General features: G+C 43.4%; 1 protein-coding gene across 5 annotated transcripts in view; it reads left to right on the forward strand.

The window, feature by feature from the left end:
• Positions 1-21,328, forward strand: part of sptbn5 (spectrin, beta, non-erythrocytic 5) — a 47,382-nt gene extending 26,054 nt beyond the window's left edge. For 4 of the 5 annotated variants that reach the window (XM_067480605.1, XM_067480606.1, XM_067480607.1 and 1 more), the window contains exons 46-80: positions 437-625; positions 797-952; positions 1,270-1,461; positions 1,545-1,640; positions 2,014-2,135; positions 2,207-2,321; positions 2,418-2,531; positions 2,666-2,787; positions 3,267-3,429; positions 3,521-3,709; positions 3,828-3,905; positions 4,023-4,195; positions 4,549-4,639; positions 4,769-4,915; positions 5,549-5,686; positions 5,905-6,072; positions 6,498-6,586; positions 6,759-6,945; positions 7,590-7,658; positions 7,753-7,896; positions 8,026-8,222; positions 8,346-8,550; positions 8,986-9,165; positions 9,248-9,403; positions 9,534-9,751; positions 10,377-10,566; positions 10,642-10,818; positions 11,263-11,370; positions 11,830-12,735; positions 12,857-12,925; positions 13,304-13,387; positions 13,576-13,667; positions 14,469-14,585; positions 17,400-17,596; positions 17,668-21,328. In XM_067480605.1, coding sequence (XP_067336706.1) covers positions 437-625; positions 797-952; positions 1,270-1,461; positions 1,545-1,640; positions 2,014-2,135; positions 2,207-2,321; positions 2,418-2,531; positions 2,666-2,787; positions 3,267-3,429; positions 3,521-3,709; positions 3,828-3,905; positions 4,023-4,195; positions 4,549-4,639; positions 4,769-4,915; positions 5,549-5,686; positions 5,905-6,072; positions 6,498-6,586; positions 6,759-6,945; positions 7,590-7,658; positions 7,753-7,896; positions 8,026-8,222; positions 8,346-8,550; positions 8,986-9,165; positions 9,248-9,403; positions 9,534-9,751; positions 10,377-10,566; positions 10,642-10,818; positions 11,263-11,370; positions 11,830-12,735; positions 12,857-12,925; positions 13,304-13,387; positions 13,576-13,667; positions 14,469-14,585; positions 17,400-17,596; positions 17,668-17,792 — 5,763 coding nt within the window. In that variant the 3' untranslated portion in view covers positions 17,793-21,328. Of the gene's footprint in view, positions 1-436; positions 626-796; positions 953-1,269; positions 1,462-1,544; positions 1,641-2,013; positions 2,136-2,206; positions 2,322-2,417; positions 2,532-2,665; positions 2,788-3,266; positions 3,430-3,520; positions 3,710-3,827; positions 3,906-4,022; positions 4,196-4,548; positions 4,640-4,768; positions 4,916-5,548; positions 5,687-5,904; positions 6,073-6,497; positions 6,587-6,758; positions 6,946-7,589; positions 7,659-7,752; positions 7,897-8,025; positions 8,223-8,345; positions 8,551-8,985; positions 9,166-9,247; positions 9,404-9,533; positions 9,752-10,376; positions 10,567-10,641; positions 10,819-11,262; positions 11,371-11,829; positions 12,736-12,836; positions 12,926-13,303; positions 13,388-13,575; positions 13,668-14,468; positions 14,586-17,399; positions 17,597-17,667 lie in introns of those variants that run through there. The other variant, XR_010911108.1, reaches the window with a different exon arrangement.
• Positions 21,329-22,062: the final 734 nt, after the last annotated feature.

Here is a 22,062-nt window from a genome sequence, read left to right on the forward strand (position 1 = left end):
TGGGGGTTCTGATTGTTTTGCAGTTTGATTTTAAGTACAGACAGCACTCTTAACCTGTTGCACACGAAATTTTGCAAGATCTTAAAATAAATGTATACAAACCAACACATTTAATCAGCATTACACTATGATTAATCAGTCCACCAGTCTCACCTCTGAAATTGCAAAATGGATGGGACCAAAGCCTGTTTCGTGTCGATGTTAATTGGACTTTGTGCACCAATCACTGGATTGAATCTATTTTTGAATTACCTAAAACTTTGTGCAGAATTTGGCTAGTTAGTGTTAGTAAAAGTACTTTCAGGACAAAATGCTGATGCTGTAATCTTTATCATTTTAATTATCTTGGAGCCTGTGCTTAGTGCTTCTTTACTTAGCTGTAAAATGCTCCCATGTTTAAGCTTTATTCAAATCTCCCTTGTTCTGTTTGGTCCAGCTGTCCTCTCTGAAGGAGCTGGCTGAGCGTCTGAAGAAGCAGCTGAGCAGAGAGAAGAGTGGACGGGTCCAAAACAAGCTCAAGGGCCTCCTCCAGAGACGTGATAGGATCAAGGAGCTGTCCATCAAACGCAGAGAGGAGCTGGAGCTTTCCAGGCTGCTGTGCATCTTCAACCGAGATCTCACCCAGGTACTGTAACCAGTACCTGGGTTAATGATTACAAACAACAGCCTGAATTTCATTCCAACCTTTAGTTTTTTTGCCATTCTGTTCTTAATTGTTCCATGTGTTCCATGTATTTAACATAGTTAACCTGTAGGGTTTACACACCTACCTTAACGTGTCTTGTCTGTCTGTTAGGCTGAGGAGTGGGTGTCTGAGCGCATGCAGAAGATGGCAGAGGACAGTAAAGCCGACCTCAGCAATCTGCAGACCAAGATGAAGCTGCTTCAGAAGCACCAGGTGTTTGAGGCAGAAATCCTGGCTCACGGCGAGATCATCAGATCTGTACTGCTCGTAAGGCCATATATATATTATTGTTTTAATATAAGGTGAGAGTAAGTTCTATTCATTCATGCAGATTTACATGCATATACAGTAAAACAACCTCCAGCGGCTTGTTAAATACTATGTTGCTGAAAACAATAAACACAATGCACATCTTAATTCAAATGTTTATGTGAACAGCAACTTTAGGTATTTATAGCAGCAGGTAAAAAGTCTGATCACTTGGATATTGGAGGTTCGAGCACAATCTGTCGGTTCTGTTTTTGTGCACTGGTTCCATTTGCAAGAAGCCAAGTCGGGTGAACAGTCTCCTTCCTTATCCCCAGGCTGGTGAGGAGCTGGTCTCCCTTCACCACCCAAGGGCCAAGGAAGTGAAGAGGAGCTCAGCCACCCTGCAGCTCCACTGGGAGGAGCTGAAGAAGGCAGTGGCCACAAGAGGGAAAGCTCTGGAAGATAACAGAGACTTTCTAGAGTTCCTGCAAAAGGTCGAAGAGGTGGAGGCCTGGATAAGACACAAGGTAGGAGGTGAACACTTGGAGGGAACGATGGACAGATTTACACTGTGGGATGTTTCTTCTCCTCTGACCTTTCTACGTTTCAGGAGGTGATGATCAATGTTGGAGATGTTGGAAAGGACTATGAACATGGAGTTCAGCTGCTGAAGAAGCTGAGCGAGTTCAGAGGAACTGGAGAGGGGGTGATTTGACTCATTTTTGTTTTGTAACCATCATATTTTAAAACTGCTCTACTGACCAAATGAGCACGCTCACATTGTGCTTTACAGCGTAGCACTGCTGCTAAGGTGCAACTTACTCACTGCTAAACACTTTTCAGTTTCCTCAGCTGCATCACAATAAAAGCCCCCCATTGGTTATCTGAAAGCTTTTATTTTGAAGCAGCAGGAAAAGTTTGGTTTATGACCATCCTGAGTCGGCACAATAAAAACAATATCAGTAAACAGCTCTTTACAGTGAAACGATGCTGCACTACCAGCTTCAATTGTGATGAGCATAATTGCACATTCCGCTGTTTGTCTCACTAATGATATTAAAAGTATAGTTCATGTGTAGGAAGTGACAGTGGATGATGCTCACATCACAGCCATCAACAGACTGGCAGACAGACTGGAGAAGAGACAGAGCACCGACGAGCTGGTGACTGTCAGACAGAGGAGACAGCAACTCAACGACAGGTAATGATCAGCACTTTTACCTTTGTTGGTCATTTTGCAAAGTCTCACACTAAATGCCTCATCTCATTCAGGTGGAGGATGTTTCAGGGAGACCTGAAGAGTTTCAAGAAGAAGCTGGAGGCGGCGCTGGTGGTCCACGCCCTCATCAGAGAGCTGGAGGAAGTCAGGGACCGAGCCAATGAGAAGGTTGGTCATCTGTCGCTACTTTGGAACCACACCTGTTGTTATCGGAGGCTCACCTGCAGCGTGATGATGTGGAGCGTTTTTCATGTTTCTCTTTAGATGCTGCTGCTGCAGGGTCACGACTTTGGCTGTGATGTGGAGAGTGTAGAGAATCTGATAAGACGCCATGAGGAAACAGAGAGGGAGGCCAGGGTCATCCAGGAGAGGTCACAGGTATGGCCACACTCCAGCTGGTTGACTATTAGAATCATTCTAATGAGACTGAGGAGCCCTGAGGAGCTTCTTAGTAAGAGCTTTGTAACTATGCATGTGACACTGCAGTGACGGCGTCTCTCGTCTCTCATCAGGCCCTGGAGAAAGAGGTGTCCGATCACCTGAAGGCTCGATCGGTGATGAGCGACAAACTAAAGAACAAACAGAGGGAGGTTCAGAAAGTCCTGAAGACTTTGGAAAAAGAGGTCAAACACAGGTGAGAATATTTTATTAAAAGCACAAATTTAAGTTTTGTTAAACTGAAACTAATTTGAATTATGTAGTTATTGACCTGCCTCTGTCCGCAAACAGCATTGTGTTTCCCCTTAAATTTGTGTTTTCCCTTAAATTTGTGTTTTCCCTTAAATTTGTGTTTTCCCTTACCTTAATCTCTTTTTAAACTGTAACTGAAGGAGTAGGCCAATGCCAAAGATGTCAATCCAGCCCCTCTACATTCAACAGTGTCCCATTTAAAATAAATTACTAGAACAGTCTCCAACATATGCCATAACAGCATGTCACTGAACAATATATTATCTCTAAACACAACAGTAATTTATTTGTAGCTTTACACCACCCGTTTATAACCAGTCATAAATATAAAATAACCACTTACCTCTGCATATTCATGAGCCTTTGGATCAAATGCTGTGGTGTGTGTGAGCAGATAGACTGATGGCAAAACGTTCTATTTAGGAAGGAGAAGCTCCAGGAGGCTCATGAGCTGCAGCTGTTCAAAGTTAACCAGCGCCTCCTGCTGGAGTGGAGCCTCAAGCAGAGCAGTGAGATGGCAGAGAAAGGCCTCCCAAGGACCAAGGCTGAAGCAGACCATCTGATTGTAGAGCATCAGGACTGGAAGGTGAGGGATTCTCTGAAACCAGCTCAGTGTGGTTGACTTCTCTTTTCACTTGGTGAAAACAGTCGGAACATTAAACTCTGTGTTCTTCCAGGCGGAGATCGACGCCCGTGCAGAGCGAATCGACTCTGTCCGGGATTTTGGTCTCGGTCTGATGCGGTCAGGTCACAGTTCCAAGGCAGAGATCCAGAAAGCCCTGAACCAGCTGGATGAAGCCCAAGCTGGACTTGGTCAGGCCTGGCAGGACCGCAACGTGATCCTGGAGCAAGCTCGAACCCTGCAGGTGATAATGCAGGATTTACTTTATTGTATTACATTTAAACTTGGCAGTATTTATGATGAGTCTCTGACCAGGACGCAGCAGCCATCAGCCACCCTTTAATGGTCTTTTCATCCTGCAGATCTTCCTGGCCTCTGTGGAGCAGTGTGAGAGCTGGCTCAGCAACAAGGAGGCCTTCCTGTCCAATCAGGACCTGGGGGTAAAGATCATCATATTTAAAAAAAAAAAAAACTTGTTTCCCAAAAGGGCTAAGAAGTTAAAATATTCTCAACAAGGTCACCACAGAGCTTTCGTCTTATCTGTTCTTGGTTCTCAGAGCTCGGTAATGGAGGTGCAGACTCTGCAGAGGAAGCAGACTCAGTTTGAAGAGACTTTGGAGGCTCAGGTGGACCAGCATGAGCAGGTGGAGAAACTGGCACAGAAGATGATCCAACAGAAGCACTACGATGCAGACAATATCAAAACCAAGAGCAAAACGATCTCTACTAGGTCAGAACATCCACACAGACAGTGAAAAATCTCCAGCAGGTCATTTTTAAAGCGGGACTAAACTCTCGATTGTCGATTGCATATTTTTGGTAGAAAGTTGATTTTAAAATGGTAAATAGTGATAATTTCTCCAGATTAAATGACCAGCAACAGCTTTATATCATCAACTGATATCAGTCGTCTTGTTAATGTGTCTGAAATAACACAGTGTTGTTTAATAACAATTTCATTCATAAAGAACAATTCATTACTTATTGTATAAATATTAGTTTGCCCCATTGTACACGATTAAATATATATATGTGTTTTGTAATATATATGAAAAATGAAAACCTCCACTTATCTGTATATAGGTGGAGTCAGCTGCAGCAGCAGAGCAGAACTCGTCGCAAAGCGTTGGACCAGTCACTGCAGCTGCAGCAATTCTTATCCAGCAGCTACCGGGTATCTACTGGACTCTGTTTGTATCAGTAGCAGCCTAAATTTACCAGTCTGTGGTAGCCTACTGTATTGTGCTGTTCTGTGACGTATGTATTTTTCCAGGTGTGTGTAGTAAGTGTGTCCATTTTCCAGGTGTTTGTGTGGCTGAATGAACGTAATGCTGTCGCGCTGGACGAGAACTGGAGGGAGCCAACCAACCTTCAGGCCAAACTGCTGAAACATCAGAGCTTCGAGGCTGAGATTCTCGCTAACCATTACAGAGTGGACACACTCACTAAGGTTCGGTTTATGTGTGTGTACAATCCACGTTGTCTCTGTGAGGACCAGGTTGGGCTGTAGACCATGAGTTCGAGTTCCGTGAGGACCTATGGGAGTGCATCTTACAAAGGAAACCAAATGCAATCAGAGCTGTAAACACCTGTCTGCAAGTTTGCACACGAAACCTGACAGAAAACGTGACAGTGGGCAAAAAAAGTTGCTGCACGTAGGAAGGGTTGATTGATTTTGAGTCAACATTGCTGGATGTAAATGTGATTCTAGTCTCTACTCTGGGGCATCTCCTAGTTCATAGGGAAGGACAGGATTCCCATGAGCACAGTGATTAAGGCTGGATATAAGGCTTTGGTGTAGGAGCTGAAGAAAATTAGCACTATTGCTATAAAAATTATAGTATGATTATTTTCCTTTAACAACCTTCTATACATTTAGGTAACATGGTTGCAGTCAGCTTTCCCCTGTAGGTGATTTCTTAACAGTCATATATACCAACTTAACTGCCATCTGTTGAGGAAGTGCAGTATTTCTCTCTTAAGTGTTGAATCCACAGATATCTTAAAGGTTTGAGCAGCTGATGCATCCAACCAAGTTTCAGATCCGACCAACCAGGAACTGTAAAAGGTTTGTATTTTTCAGGAAGGGGAGAAGCTGTTGACCGACTGCTGCTCCGCTGAAGCGAAGATTCGACCTCGACTCAGGGAGCTGACAGACAGCTGGGATGTCCTGATCCACAACTGCAAGGAAAAGAAAAGCAGACTGCAGGAGGCCTACCAGGTATCACCCACCCCCCTCCACAAACACACACACGGTCTTGCATCAGTAAGCTTGTGTTTTGTTTAGCCATCATCCAGTGACAGCTTTAGATGTGGTTGTTAGATTTTATACACTTATGTGTGAAGGACATCACAATACACACTGGAAGTTCCCCCAAACTATAAAAAAACTGTATATAATAACAGGAACATGGTGTAATATTTGCCTTTGTGTTTTAGGCGCTGCAGGTCCAGCGTTCATTGGATGACATGGAGCAGTGGTTGGGATCTGTGGAGAGAGAACTGGCCAATGAGGACTGTGGCAGTGACCTGCCATCTGTCAACAGGCTGCTGAAGTCTTTGCAGGGTCTGGAGGAAGAGGTGGATGGACACAGAGACAGAATCCAGGTACACAACACATATTTGTTCATTTCCCAGATACTATACTAACTTAACTCTCCCATATTTTCCATTCACAACTTTCAATACGATCAGCTTATTGTTCAAAAAAAGAACCCTGTATTTCTAAAAATAGCTTTTCTATGCTATGGTGTAAACAAATGACTATTGAGTTTTTAGTACTGATCAAATACAGCAGTGCAGTGCTGGTCCAAGCCCGGTAGAAATTGGGAAGGGTCGCGTCAGGAAGAGCATCCGGCGTAAAAACTGTGCCAAATCAACATGTGGACAATGATCCGCTGCGGCGACCCTGAACTCACAGGATAAGCCGAAAGGAAAAAAAAACAAAAAACTGTCTGTTTTCCTCTTGTGTTGTAGTGATGTTGGTTTGTAGGAAGCAGTAACAGATAGCTGATGTACTTTATGTACTGCAGGGTCTGATGGACACAGCAAAGGCTTTCTACTCTCAGGGAAACTTCTTGGCTGAGGAGATCCAGACCAGAGTGGCACACACCATTAACAGGTCTAAACAATAAAGTAACTGTTAGAAGTCTGACTTGATTTACACTATTCACGGTTAAAACGTGTCACAAGCAAAGTGGGTTTTATCCAGAAGTGTAGCATTCTACAAATAATTCAGCCCTAATCAGTTGCCATACTGTAGGTAGTAATATTAGCTGTTTCTACCCTGGCAGGTACAACAGTCTGTCAGAGCCCCTGCAGAGTCGCAGGGAAACCCTGGAGGCCTGGCAGGTCCTGTTCCAGTTCTACAGAGACCTAGAGGAGGAGGTGGCCTGGCTGACTGACAGACTGCCCTCTGTTGTTGCCAAAGACTGGGGGAGCTCCCTGAGCAGCACCCAGCAGCTGCTCCACAAACACCAGGTAACCACTGAAACCCACTGTCCCCGGTTAAAGATGTCCTCTTCTGAATCCTTAACATCAGGTTTAAGTGTCTCAGTAAGGGGTGAGTCATTCATCGGAGAAACTCAAGTCACCATAAACAAGACCACGTAGGAATATTTATCACAATTTCCTAAACCTGGAGGTAACTTCTTCACACAGTCTACATTATTTTCAGTTTGCACATGTACTAAAAACTTTTAACTCTGTGGGAGGGGAATGAGGAAAAACACAACTCTCTCCGTTAGAGCGGTTTGGGGTTTGAAAAATGACATAAATGATCAAAATTGCCTGTTATTATAATAATAATTATTATTATTGTTGTTATTACTTTCTATGGGCCGGCTCGTTCTTATTCACACGGTAGTATTCACATATCCATATTTAATATAAAATATGTTAATGTCAATTACTACTTAATGTTACCACTTAAAGCTGTTAATGTAACAAATACATTAAGAGACTGTCATACAGTGTAACTGCCACGAAGCTTCAGGCCTTCTCAATGAAAATATGTATGAAATCATAAGGAAGTTAAGTCTATTAAAAGTGGCATTCGGATCCTCAGAATTAGTTTGTTCTGGTTATTTTATATTATAAATACAAATGAAGTTTTTCCCCCCCAGGCTATGATGCAGGAAATCTCGAGCCGCGCCCCATTGGTCCAGGCAGTTCAGGAGGCGGGGCATAGTCTGGTGAGGAACCAGTCAGCATTTTTAAAGCAGAATCAAGGCACTTGTTAAACTCTTAGGGTGTTTACAGCAGGTTTGTGTTTGCTGACAATGTCAGGTCAGGGGTCGTCACTTTGCGTCTCATGATATTCGGGAGCGTCTGGAGGAGCTGAAGAGTCTCCATGACGAGCTAATGATGGAGGCGGAGAAGAAAGGGAAACTCCTCCAGGAGGCCGTCAGCATCCACACCTTCCTCACTGAGGTAATACAGTGTGATTGGACTAGTACATAATCAAATGATGTATATTAGGTTGTTTGTATCAGAGTTGAAACATGAGGACAAATGAATCCTTCAGCTGTTACACAAGTGTGTATGTGTGTTTGTGTTGAGGTGTCGGAACTGGAGCTGTGGTTGGAGGAGCAGCGGGCAGGTTTAGAGTCTCGGGACTGTGGGAGGAGCGAGGACGCGACAGAGGCTCTGCTGAGAAGGCTGGATTCTGTGGACGTGGAGCTGGAGAGCCAGAGGAAGACGGTGGAGAAGCTGCAAGGGAGCGGAGCATCACTGCAGAACCTCAGGCATCCTGACAGGTAACGGGACATGCAGCATGCTTATTTATGCAGACGACAAACTCACGCGTTGCTAAATATAGAGCAAGAGCTTTTTAACTTGTGTTTTTTGGACACATTGTATTTTGTCGGTCTCTGTCCCAGTCGCCTGGTCAGTAAGTCTCTCCCAGCTGTGGTCGAACACTTCGAGACCCTTGTCCGACTTTCTGCCTCCCGTCGAGCTGCTCTGGAAGATCAGCTCCGACTCTATGTGTTTGAGAGAGAGGCCAACGAACTCCAAACATGGCTGACCTCCAAGAAGAGCGTGGCAGAGTCTGAAGACTGTGGACAAGATCTTGAGGATGCAGAAGTGAGTGATATGAAAACAAGATGAACAAAATAGGATTTATTTCTAAATTATTAATTAACTAAATGATGTTTTCACTCGAGTGGGGAAATGGCAGTGGCTGCCATACAAAGTGCTCACCTGACCTGACCTGACCTGACCCACTGGGAGCAGCTACCTTTGCCTTAGTTTTCTACACCTCAACTAGAAGTCTGGCCCCTTTACTAGTTTAGCTAAAAACACACCGAGTGCAAATCAGTTTCAGCTTAGATTCAGCTACAGTAGAACTGCATTAATGTGACTGAGATAAAATAAAAAATACTTCCAACTTCTTAAAGCTGTTCAGTGTTGGTGATGGTGCAGTGGTCTACCATTTTCTGTTTCACTCAGAACTACTTAAACTCTAAAATAGCTAATATTGCAATTCCAGCTACTCCTCCCTTCATCTCTTTCCTCCAGGTCCTTCAGAAGAAGCTGGAAGTTCTGGTGTCGGAGGTGTCCAGTCTGGGTCGGAGTCGGCTGACCACGGTGCAGCAGCTCGGCCGAGGGCTGCAGCAGGATGGTCAGGCCAGGCGGAAAGACGACACTCTCAGCAGGCTGTGGGACGACCTCAACAGCAGCATCCGAACCAGAGAGCAGGTACACTGCCATCACCAGTGCAGAGTGCAGGCCTGGATGTGAGGGCAACAGTCTTAAAACAGTAACGGTCCATGTCTTAAAGATGCTGCAGTCTGCAAAGGAAGTTCATCAGTTTAATAATGATGTGGACGAGCTGAAGGGTTGGATGGCTGAGAAGGAGGCTGTGCTAGACTCAGAGGAGCAAGACCATGACCTGCAGTCTGTTCAGACTCTGCTGAGACAACACGAGGCTCTGGAGGTAGGAAACACTGATGTGACTGTGGATCCTATTCCAAACCGCAGTTGTGATGACACATTTTTACTGCAGAATAATGTGGAAGAGGCAGAAGAATAAAAATCAATGGCCTGTTGCTGATGTCTTTTATCAGAGGGATCTGGTTCTGATCACGGAGGAGGTGACCAGGAACAGAGACGAGGGCCGGGCTCTGATCCGAAGGCAGCCTCAGGCCAGATCCTCGGTGACTCAGAGACTGAAGGAATTGGAGTCCTGCTGGAACAGCCTTCAGGACAAGGCCTCCCAGCACCGCAGCAGACTGAGCCAGGCTGAAGACGTCCAGAAATACTTATCCCATGGGACTGAACTTGTGTAGGTTCTTTGGACAGAGCCCCCAAAAGACAACTAGCTCAAACCGTGCTCTAATCGATTAATTTAAGTAAACTTGATTTGGAAACATGATGAAAAACTGACAGCTTTACTTTACTAGATCTTCTTTTGTACCTTTATATTAGTCAAAAGGACAATGTGTATCTACAGATTAGTGTTGTCACTCAGTTAAAATTTCTATTCACAGTCCATAGTTTATCGCTAGTTAATCCTAGGTTTTGTGTACTCAAATTGGCTGTAAACAGACTCTGAAACTGCATCACAAACACTGCAACTTTAACAGCACATCTGTTAACCCTCCAATTAATCCAAAATTACTACAGGCAAAGCTTAATGGTCCAGCTCCCTCATATCTGAAAGACCTCATAGTACTGTATTGAGTTAAATGGCATAATCGCACTCGGTGGAATCTTTGAGAGTAAATAAAATGCTTGCAAGCTGTGCACAGGTGAAGCAACAGGTCATGATAACAGAACGACATTAACGACAAAGAACAATTCAGGCATTAAAAGAAATGTATCTCAACAGCCTGTCCTACATGATCATTCATGTAGGATAGAATTTGTCGTATTGCAGATGATAATGTTGCACATATCTTGTTTCCCAGGTCCTGGCTGAAAGAGATGCTCTCTCTGGTGCGAGGGGAGGTGCAGAGCAGGGAGGGAAGTGACCTGGAGCAGCTCATTAAAAAGCACGACGAGTACCACGTCCAGATTGACAGGCAGCTCAGCAAATCACAGGCTTTGAAAGACGAAGGAAGGCGCCTGACAGAGGGTGGAAACTTCATGTCCCAGGAGGTAACAGATCAAATCAGATGTGAACTAAAATCAGACAGTCTGAGCCACAAATGACTTCATCTCTCTGACACCCAGGTAGAGGAGCGTGTCTCTGAGCTGGAGGACCTGGAGGTGCAGGTGGAGAAGGTTTGGGAGGAAACCAGGCAGCTGTACGAGGAGGAGCTGGAGATCGTGCTCCTGCAGAAGGAGCTGGAGCAGGCAGAGCGCTGGCTGAGCTCCTATGAAAACACTCTGACAGCTGAGGTGTATGGGGTAGGTCAGGACCAGGGGCTCAAAGGATCTATGTACATTTAAAAAGAGAACTTCATTCATTTCTTGTGGCACACACAGGAAACCACACGTCATTTGCGATTGATGATGGTGTAACATGGAAAACAGATTAGGAAGAAGTGCAAACCAACAGTTTTATCAAAAAATGTTTTGACCCTAAACTTCTCACATGCTTTCATTTAAATAACTGTTGAATTATCCAGGATTTCACAAAAAGGCCAAAAGTGTAACAGAACCGTGTTTTCCCTCTAAGGGCCTGAACTCAGCTGAACTCCATTATTTGTACGTAATGTAGTGAAACCAGATCGGTCACCTGACACATTCGACGTTTTCATACATCACCTCAGGCTTGTAATGCAGTATTTGTACACTGAGAATTTGTACCATATCCATCTAAAGACAGTGTGATTCTCTTGGTTGGTCCAGGACTCTTTGTCTGATGTTCTGGAGCTGCTGAAGAGGCAGGAGGATTTGGAGGCCATGATCCAGGCCCAGAATGACCGTTTTATTGCACTACAGCAGAAGAAAACACAGGTTGGTTACGGTCGCTATTTCTTTAAGAGAAACTCCGCACTGTCAGGATGATATCGTTGCCTGACTCTACAATACTCCACTAAAGATTTAGGTAGTATCTCAAAGTAGTGTGAGGATGCTTTCAAACACCATGAATAGTTAATATTTGTCAGTGAGCTCAAAGTGCAGCAAACAGAAAAATCAAATTAATATTTCATGTGAAGGCCTCATGAAAAAGCACCGCTTCAGGACAATATTTTGGCAGGTTGCTTGTTTACCCTGGCTGGATGTTTGGGCTCATTGTCGTGCTGCAGGATGAATTTGGCACCAATCGGAGGCCCCTGATTAGCAGGAGGGTCTAAAGTACCACACTTATATCACACTTTGCAAAAACAGGAGAGGATGAAGGTTTGTGGACTGGGTGTAAGATTGTAGAACACTTTGTCTTTGCTCTAAATCTCAAATTCCTTTTCATCGTAGAGAGAGAAGAGACTGGGTCTTCGTGGAAGTGAGGACAAAGACCTACAGGACAGAAGACCTCCAGCCAGAGTTTCTTCCCTGAGGAGCAAACCGTCGGATCCAATAACCCCACGGATCGTACGCCCAGTGAGTAGCGGCAGACAGACGCTAGTCAAGAATACAGACAGTCCTCGAGTGGAGACTAGTCTCAGCACCTCCTCTGCTTCCCCCGTGAATCTGTCTCTAAACCGTGAACCAGGTTCTAGATTTAGTGTCAGGAGGATGGCTCCAGAAGAATCATCTAACAGTCCTCCTGCCAGTCCCAGCTCCATTCTGTCTGTGGAGGCCAGAAGAAATCGAATCAGATCCTCAGACTCTGACTCTGCTCTAAGCATTTCAGTTGATTCCCCTCTAAAAAATCCTGTATCACCGCCACAGTTGTCCCCCAAACCCCCCCAATCCCCCCAAACCTCTGACTCCTCCTTGTCTAAAGAGACTTCTGAGCAAAACCATCATCCCAGATCCAAACCTCCTCTGGCTCCAAAGCCCAGAATCTCCTCTATGGAGCAGGTGCTCGTACGCCACTCCGAGCCCTCAAAACAACCCGGGAAACCAACTACACCACCAGACTCACCTAAACCAATCCGACATTTAGTGGCTCCCACTGAACCACCACCACCTCCACCTGTTGCAGAGAGACAAATTCCCCCTGAATCACCAACGTTGCCGAGGAGAAAACAGCTCAACACCCTCGAACCACAGATCACATCTGATCTTCCTGATGCACCACTCGACTCCCCAACTGCTGCAACAGCCACAGCAGACGATTCCCCTGAGCTTTCTCCTCCAACAACAGAACTGCCTCCGTCTCCTCCACAGCAACAAAGGATGTTAGAGGATGTACAACAAGAAGAATCCACAGCTGAGGTAAAATGTCTCAAGTGCAGCTTGACAGTCAATGTTTCTCCTAAATGTAAAATGATCAGTCTCTGAGCTGCAGGTAGTTACAGGTCATTTTAACATTGCAGTGAATGTTAAACTGATGCAGGTAACAGCAGTGCAGCCAGCCAGAATGGAGGGGATGCTGGAGATCAAGCTGAAACATGCAGCAAACAAGGTGAGAGCTCGAGTCACAATGAGATGAAGCCGTTTTATTATTTACTGATGGGAAATGAGTAGCATCATAAGAAGACGTGGTTCTAATGTTTTGGGCCGCTCATTCATTTAAAATTAGTATTAAATATTAATATAATACCTCAATAATATACTCATACCAGCTTTCTGATGGCTTCTATCTAAAAGCTGAGAAGTGATAACCTAACAAAAGTAGAATTAGAAGATTAGCTAATAATTAATAAGCCTATCTAACTGTGTAGGCAAGTGGCCTTTGGGACGTGTTTAGTTGAATTTAATAGTTTTCAGACAACCGGAAAAGAAGTCGGCAGCTGAAACGAAAGCTAACTGTCCGAGCTTGACTGTGTTGGTGGTTGTGCAGGGTCTGGAGCACTGGGAGGAGGTGTTTGCTGTTCTGGAGGGAGAGACGTTCAGCCTGTATAAGGACAGAGCAGCTGCTGCAGAGGTGTGACAGTAATCCCAACACTAAGAACATCGCAACCTGAAGCCACATGTGTTCCAGCAACATAGGGATTTATTCTGATAGAATGGAAGACGACAAACACAGATTTTATCCTCCGAGAACTCAACACTGTCAGTATTCCAGTCACATTGATGGAATACTCAGACCTGATTGTGTGTGTGTTTCCACAGAGGACCTCTAGATGGCCTCCTATCAACATGGTTGGAGCAGTTTGCAGAGAGAACTCCTACTACAGGAGGAAGGAGAACACATTCAAACTGATGTAAGTAGATGAACATCCACAGCAAACACACACACACCTGTCAAATGCTGATTTTTAATGGCACCTATTATGTAGGTGTTTTTAAAGTTAGTAGTAGGGTTTTTGCATAATTAGTTGACGTTTGTTTCAAAATGCTTGTTGTGTGTTTTCAGGCTTTAGGTCTGTTTGCTGCTTCTACGGCTTCAGCTCGTTAGTTAACCCATTTACACCTGAGGTGCCTCCTAAAAACCTAAGAGCACTTCAATGAAATAACGTGCTGTCCTGTGGAGCAATGCATATTAGACTATATTAATACTTAACAATACACATTATATAGGGTATAAATAATTGTAAATATGTATAATTATACATAATACAAAAAGACTTTGCTTAAATCAGAAAAAGGAGGAAAGAAGACTAAATCACATTAATCATTATTATTAAATTATTTTCATGATTTCTCTTTTTTTTATTTTTTAGATCCTGTGTGGGATTATAATTATAATTAACTTTGAAAGTCATAGAATTTAACTTGGTGAACACACACTGTTATGGCTCCATCATCTAAAATATTATACAGGTCTCTTACATTGTTTTGGACGGACAGGTTGGTGTCTTTGGGAAACTAGAATTTAAAATATACTTTCAACAAAGCCAAACATCAAGTCAGCCCGTATTTACATCATTCTTAAAACAGGTTGGATGATGAAGATGTGTGAATAATTGTGCAGTACATTGGCTGTTGAATCCTCTTCTCTGGAGGTTGTGTGTGTGTGTGTGTGTGTGTGTGTGTTGTGACTGTGTTTTATGACCGTCCTTCAGACTGGAGGACGGCAGTCAGTACCTGTTTGCAGCGTCCAGCAGAGAGCTCCAGCTGCTCTGGGTAAAGAAGCTCCAAAACTGCCCCGGATCTGACAGCAGCGACTCTGATGACTCTGGGTGAGCACACAGACACGTTTCTACTTTATATTGTATTTGTGTGGACCCTCACTAATGCTCCCAGCCTCTGACCCAAACTCTACCAAGTCAGACACACTGTCCTCCAAAGCTGTCCTTGATGTCATGGTATGAAGCTCTCACTTGTTTCACCACAGCTTCTTGAAGCAGCCAGGTCACAGAATCCTCATGTTTCAGCTCATCAGCTACAAATCCCAAACCTTTCATGTCTGCTGCCTTTTGACCAGGTTCATTTTCACAGAATTTCGGTTAAAATCAACTTGCAGAGGTTTGAAATGCAGTTTTGTACATTTCATTTTAGTGTAACATTTTCTCCTGCTAAATTGCTTTATTTTAGTTCCCGAAAACATTTCAGAACTGGCAGATTGTGTGGAGACCGTCAAATTGCCTGGTGCTTTGAAATGTTACCGGCTCCAACCCCCAGTAAAGACAGATTTCCACCACAGGAACTGCATCGCAACTGAACTTTGACGACTGCTATTGTGACATTTATGGAGAAGCTCCTAGTGCGCTCATTCACACATGAAGCCAACACGTTCAGATGCTGTCAGATGGATGGAAAGTAGTGCATGGGTGAAATGGGCAAGACAAATATTGTGCCAACAGCAGCTTTAAAAACTAAAATCTGATTTTACTGGTTTCTTGAAAAATGTCTTGAGTTTATGTGGCAAAGCCAGTTACCAAATCAAAACATGTTTCTCAGGTGTAATATTACAGCATACAGCAACTTAAACTGAATGTTACTGTACCTGGAGGCTGCTTTAACTCTCAGCCACTGTCAAACGGTAAATATGTAACCGAGCACTGGAGTTGATTGCGCCGCAGCTGTGTTTGCAGTACAACACTTTATTGTAGTATAGTTTTTTTCCTACTTGCTGAAATGGTTTAGTTTGGTTTAGTTTGGAATGAAAACACAACTCAATCAAAATCAAATCAAGGACAAAAGTGACTAATAAAAATGATTGAAACCAAGTTAAGCCGGGACTTTCTGCTACAGACAGGTGTTGATGTGTGATGCGACAATATTTCAGCCTGTCCTAAACAGCCAGATCATTCTTATTTTGATCGAACTGCTCCCTATCTAAAGAATTTCACTTATCAAGCAGATTTCCTGAAATGAATTGAAAGAGTGTAAAAGCATTGCGTAGATGGTTTCGGGGTCACACAGGACGTCTGTCAGTCAGAAGCGTTTCAGCCTGAAGTGGTTTCCTTCAAACAGCGTAAGGTAATTTGACTCTGACTTTCACATCTACTTGTTCACACTGTGCACTATGGGGGCACCGGGCACCTCTCAGGTGGGTGAGAGGCCAAAGAAATGAAACTCCCTGCCAGCAGGATTTTTCTTTAATGAGATACTTTGACAAGGTGTATTACATTCAGCGGGCACACAGTGGTGGAAAAACACACGGTGGCACAGGACACGCATTACATCTGCAGCACGGAGGTGAAATGCACTGTACTGCAGCAGTCATACGGTTCATCCGTGGAAGGCTTTTCTGCAGGGGACAGGTGCTTAGAAACAGAAATCTAAAATAAAAACCAGACATTGTGGTTTTAACAGCAGTTAGCATCGAAGCTATTTGTTGTCCCAACAACCGCTGGGCACAAGATTCCCCAAATCAGAGAGACCTGAACGCGGCTGGAAGTTTTAGCTTTGCTGAAGCTGGGAGAGCCGTTCAGCCAGAAACACAGTAGGGTCCATGAGTCTGAGACCACATGGAAGATCTGAGACATTTCCATGCAAACCAGGAATTAATCAAGTTGCAGGATTTAGACACGATTCTTTTGGGTCACAAATCAGACTGAAGCTAATCACTGAGCACAAAGTTCAGAGCTCCGCGAGTTTTCTCCACTGAAGCTCATGTTCAGATGATATTCAGCTGGATTTGATCAACTTTTCAGAGGCTTTATAATATATACAATAAATTGTAAATATATATTCATATTTATACTTCCCAGCAGAACAATGTCTGACAAGATGTTCAAAATCGCCTCCAAGTGATCTGAGACGTATTTGCATGTGGTCCTGTGTGTGATTCATATGTGACCATTGTCAGAATGTGCACTGCCTCTATCTCTGTATCAAACACTTGACATATGGTTGAGGACATTTCAGACTTATTGGAGATTAATGGAACTATTTTAGATGAAGCCAGACTGGAGGGCAGTTTTTGAGGAAACACTTGTTGGTATTATTTTTCTAAGCATGTGTTTCATACCAAGTCCAAGTACTTGGTACCAGCGAGTAGAGTAGAGCTAGAACCATGTGCTGGAAAATGCCATAGCCCACTTTATGGGGACTAGATCTGTTTTATCTAAGGTACCATCAGGCACCAAAGTGACCACAGCATCAGAAGATCAACACATCAAGAGATAGAAAGGAAACGTCACCACAGACCAACAGTTTGATCGTTAAGGAAACGTACTTTCACAAAGAAAACTATTATTAGTCTATTATCTTTTGTACAAATTAGTTTCACCAACAAATAATGTCTGACAGATTTCTTCTATCATGTTTTAAACTCTTTTGTTTGTAAAATCTTCAAACCTATTAATTTTTTCAATGTTTACATGAAAATGTCACAGACCTCTGATGTGGTCTCAGACTCCTGGACCCCACATAAACATGCAGAACGTGTTCTCCGTGTTTGGTTAGATGCCGACTAGCTTAACAAACTAACTCGTGACCCTCGAGCTAAATGATGTTTGCACGTTAGCAGCCAGAGTCTGCGGTTTGGGGGTGTTGGGAGAACTGCTTGAAAAACTTTGAGGAGTGAAAAACAGTCTGTTTTTCAGGAGAGCATCATCTGTCAACCTCAGTCTGGAGAAGTTGGCCGAGGCTCCAGATGATTCGTCCTCGACCAAACCAGTGGACAGGAGAGCTGAGAGCCTGGAGAGACAGACCTCCGTAGAGAGCCACCCTCCTCCCAAACCCCCCCACACATACTACAACAAACACCGCTACCCTGAGGGAGGGGAGGTCAGGAGCACAGGTGAGACCGTACGGCAGCACGTCAACTAATCTGTGTGGAAAGTTTCCTGAATATTACTTTCTACACTGCAGGTGCAGAGAGCCACCAACATCAGCCTCCTCCAGTGCCTCCTCCCGCATCTCCAGAGACTCAGGACAACCCCGCTGTGTCCACATCAAAGATAAACGTCTTCAGGAAGTTTTTTACAAAGAAGTAGAAAGAAGTATCCTTCCTGATCACCATTATGTCTCCTCCATTCTGTGGAATCCAAATGGTGCAGGTGACACAGTTACTGAAGGGTTTTTTTTCCTAACAATTTCAGAAAAATGAGAGAAAAACTCAGACAAATTCTTAAGCAATTCTATAAAAGAATCTTAAAAGCCTTATCTAATGCCAAGTATCAGCAGTTTTACTTTTTATCTGTAAGTGCTCTTACTAAATGTTTTTGGTCGTTTTATCAAAGCAAAATCAAAGCAGGTGCCACCTTCCTGATTTCTAAGCAGATTTATGGATGTTCAGTCACGACTGATTTCGACGAAAAGACCCTCACACACTCTTAAGTTCCTCTAAATCTGAAAATACGAGTCTTATATTTCTGTGTTAATGCTGAGTCCTGGTAAAATTACAGCGGTCAGGTGCTAACGCCCCCCGTGAGCCACGTGTCCCTGCTGATGGTGTAAAAACCAAACTACAACTAACCTCCTTTTGCTTTTCAACTTATGTAAGTTAACTGGGAGACACACGCAGAGACGTGAGATGGAGACATTCGATCACCTGATTGCTGCTCTTGAAAGCATAAGTCAAACATCATCCACAGCCGAATTACTTCTACTTTCAACGTGACTTAGCTGTGATGTCAATTCCAAATAAACTAAAACATTCCGTAAAAATGCACTTAGCAACAGGACGTGTTCGAGAACCACTTTTCTGCAGTGATAATCATCTGTACGTCCATGAGTACACTGCACGCACAGGTCGCTAAAAGCTAATTCCGTTTACATTTAATGGTGCCAAATATCTGACCTCCAAACACAAAAAGGGGGAATCGCAGTTAACTGACTCTGCATGTTTTCACGCTACACATATGTGGTGTGATGGGGAATAGAACTAGTGATGGACAGATGATGCTAAAGGTGTGAAGCTTGTTTCCACTCGTGTTTCAACACACGTGTAGCTGTGAATCAGTCACATCCTTTATATCATTAAACAAAGAAATAATAAATGTGAGCAAGTTTTTTTTGTTGTTGGTTAGGAAGACAAACCTATTTATGTGCAGACCTTTCTTTACTTCAATAAATTAGGAATTTAGGACATCGTCTCTTAAAGGTCCAACAACAGAAAAATCCTTTTCTCCAAACCCGTATTTCAAACGCTTACTAGGGAAGTTCAAAACATTCATTTGTTATAATAGACAGAAGCAATCAACCCCATTTTTTCCTCTTACTAAATTACTATCTTCTTTCACTGCCTCCATCATGTCCTTTCAATCCTCGTAGTATTTTCCACACATCGGCCTTGTCTTTGGGGAAAAGCTGGAGTCCACAAGGTTCAAATTCAGGTGAGTGGGGTGGAGCGTTAAAAGCGTGAGGCTCCAGTGAAGAGGATCCATTCACTTAAATCGGAATTCCGGGGAATCCTATTGAGAATTTGGAAAACTATCATCTGATGTTGACATCCCATAGCTACTGTCGCTCAGACCATATTCGGTGCTCAGACGAGTTTGAAACTCAGCAGAACACTTCTGGACAGTTCCTGCGTCTTGATGAAAATGGTGAAGTTGGTGCACAGCACATCCACTTCTAGATTCAGCTCATGTCTCCATGATGGCATACAAACCTAATTAATTTGGCCTTCTGAGGAAAAATTGGGGTTAAGTCTTTTATGTCTATTAAAGCAAATGGACTTTTGAAACTCTGTCTGCGATCCCGTTGTACAGCACCGTTCTCTTAAAGAGTCTTAGAAATGTTCTTGCTTTTAAATAGAAAAACGGATTTTCTACCACCAAACTGATTGAATTGAAACGGAACATTGAATTTGCTAATTCAAGTTCATCAGTTTAAACACACGATTATCAGAAAATCTATTTAGAATTAGGTCCGGAAAAGGTCTGGACTGCCAGAAAGAGGGTGATTAGAGCTGCCGGCGTGAGCCTTTGGTTGAGACGATAAACCCCAGAAACGTTCCAAAAACTCTAACTTCAGTGGAGAAAAGATCTATTTCCAGAATTCCATCATATTGTCAGCAGTGTTGTGATCTTCTCCATCATGTTAGCACAGTGGAAACCTGCATGTTTCATGGCAAACAAGGACATGTCTCAGCCATAGTGTATATCCCATGTATGTGTAAGTATGTGTGACTTTTCCTGATATCTGCCACATCTAATTAACCTAGAACTTGGCAGCCAATCGTCTGTCAGCCTTCACAAGGCTCCAGTCAAAAGTCTCGTGCGATTGCTAGAACGGCAGCAACCTGCAAGAAAACTCCCCAGAATATACCTGATGTTTATGAGCAGCCTCTGTGCCTCCATTGGCCACACACCCCAGCTGCAAAGTCAAGAGCTGGATTAGCAGCTGTAATCTCTCAAGTAGCTAAAACACTGAAAATGGGAAGATATTCCTGTTTCTTCAGAGTCTTTAACTTGCTTCTTTTGGATCTAGTTTGGGTCGTGCGTGTAAATGACTGCCGTCACACTTCCCTCTACATTCGTCTCTCGTCACTCGCGGAGGTCTTAATCACAGTCCAACTGCTTTTCCAGAGCTCCTCCACACGACACCATCTGAAGTCCTAATGATGAAACACTCCTCCAGAATATGTGAAGCATTAATGTACATTTATGCCCTAAACTAAAGTGTTAGAAAGCAAGTTGAAAATTGGTGAAGTCACCCTTTGAGGGTTGCTGTAACTTTTACAAACCACCACACGTTGTTCTTGTTTTGCTTGAAGCCTAAAGCCCAAAGCTCCGCACAGCTTCTTCCATCCATCACTAGGAAAAAAAAACCCTTTTAAAGTAAAACTTGCAACAAGCAGGTTGTTCTCTCTGTGACTTGCAGCAGACAGTAGGTGAACTCTGTCAGAACGAACTCTGTCAATGAATCAGCTCATCTAAAGATTTCTGCTCCATCACGTGATCTCAACCTTTTCAGAAGTGACACTCGCTCACGGATAATTGATTGACAGCAAATCAATTCAAACAAATTACATTTAGAAGCAGAAAAGATTTGTGGAGACTCAGTTCGGCAGAGATGATGCTCCGTGTTTTCCTAAAAGAGGAACTTTGGCTAATGATTCCTTTAGCAAATGAACTCCATTTATTTATTAATGAGCAACAAATCCAAACATCTTTAGACTCATCCTCCTCCATTCAATCAGATCAATAAGTGAATCCTTAAAAATAATGAGTCAGATTAAGATGTGCGACAGAAATCAGGAGTTCATACACTTCATCAGTTTGGGAAATTAAAGCCAATTGAAGTGTTTGAGTGAGAGTCATTCAGACAAAAAACTGGCTCCAGTTTATAGATCATAAACATCAGAAGTATGTGATGTAACGTCATTTATCTGTAGCTGCTTTTGCAGATTACAACAATGTTATTTACTTTCTCATTTATTCCCCTCGTCGCTGTGAGATGTGCGTATTGCTTTTACAATTTGAGACATTGTAGAAAATGCTGAGGAACTTAATAGATGCCCTGAAATCACTGAACTTACTTGAATGAATTGCACTGAATGTTTTAATAAAATATTTCCACCATTCGTCATTGAAATCCTGTGGTGGCTGTGTTGTGTTTGTCCAGTAAAAACACGTGGAAACTCCACAGACGTCGATTTCCTTTTTCAGGCCATCGACAAGCTTCTGGCACACGTCTCTCCTGGGCAGAATCGATGGAGGTCCACCCAGGTTGAAGGTTTCCAAAAGCCTACCGTTAGCCTGCTCTATCTACTCCACAGCCATCTCCACTGCATTAGCTACTTCTAAAGACTTTAGTCGAGCTGTGAGGGGTGGGTTATGGAGCAGGAGCTTCTTTCTTGGACTGCAGCATTTCAGTCCATAGTCATGTAAAAAGCCTCTTGACTGTAGACAGTGACACTGGTGTAACAGCAGCAGACCTGTGCCATGATGGTTCCCAGGTTGTTCCTGTCCATCTCAACCAAAGTCCTCTCAGCTGATTGAGACATTTTGGTTCTTCTTCCAAACCTTGGAAAGCGGCTCCTCCTCCTAGTAATTTGTATTTATGTACAGTTGTTTGAACTGATGATCTGTAGTGGTTTCAAAATGACCTTCCTGACCTGAGTAAATCTACCATCATCTTTCCCAGATCTGCACGGAGGTCCGTGCACTTTCCTCCCACTGGCCGCGGTCGATCACGATCACTGACAGGAGGGAAGCTAAGAAACTTTAGGTTTGGCAAATTAACTAATAGATGTGGCCAATATCACGTTAACTAATTTCATTTTTGATCTTGTTGATGTTCGAAAAACCTGAGCTT

Source organism: Channa argus, chromosome 16 (assembly GCF_033026475.1).
Source record: "Channa argus isolate prfri chromosome 16, Channa argus male v1.0, whole genome shotgun sequence".
NCBI classification, from domain to species: domain Eukaryota; kingdom Metazoa; phylum Chordata; class Actinopteri; order Anabantiformes; family Channidae; genus Channa; species Channa argus.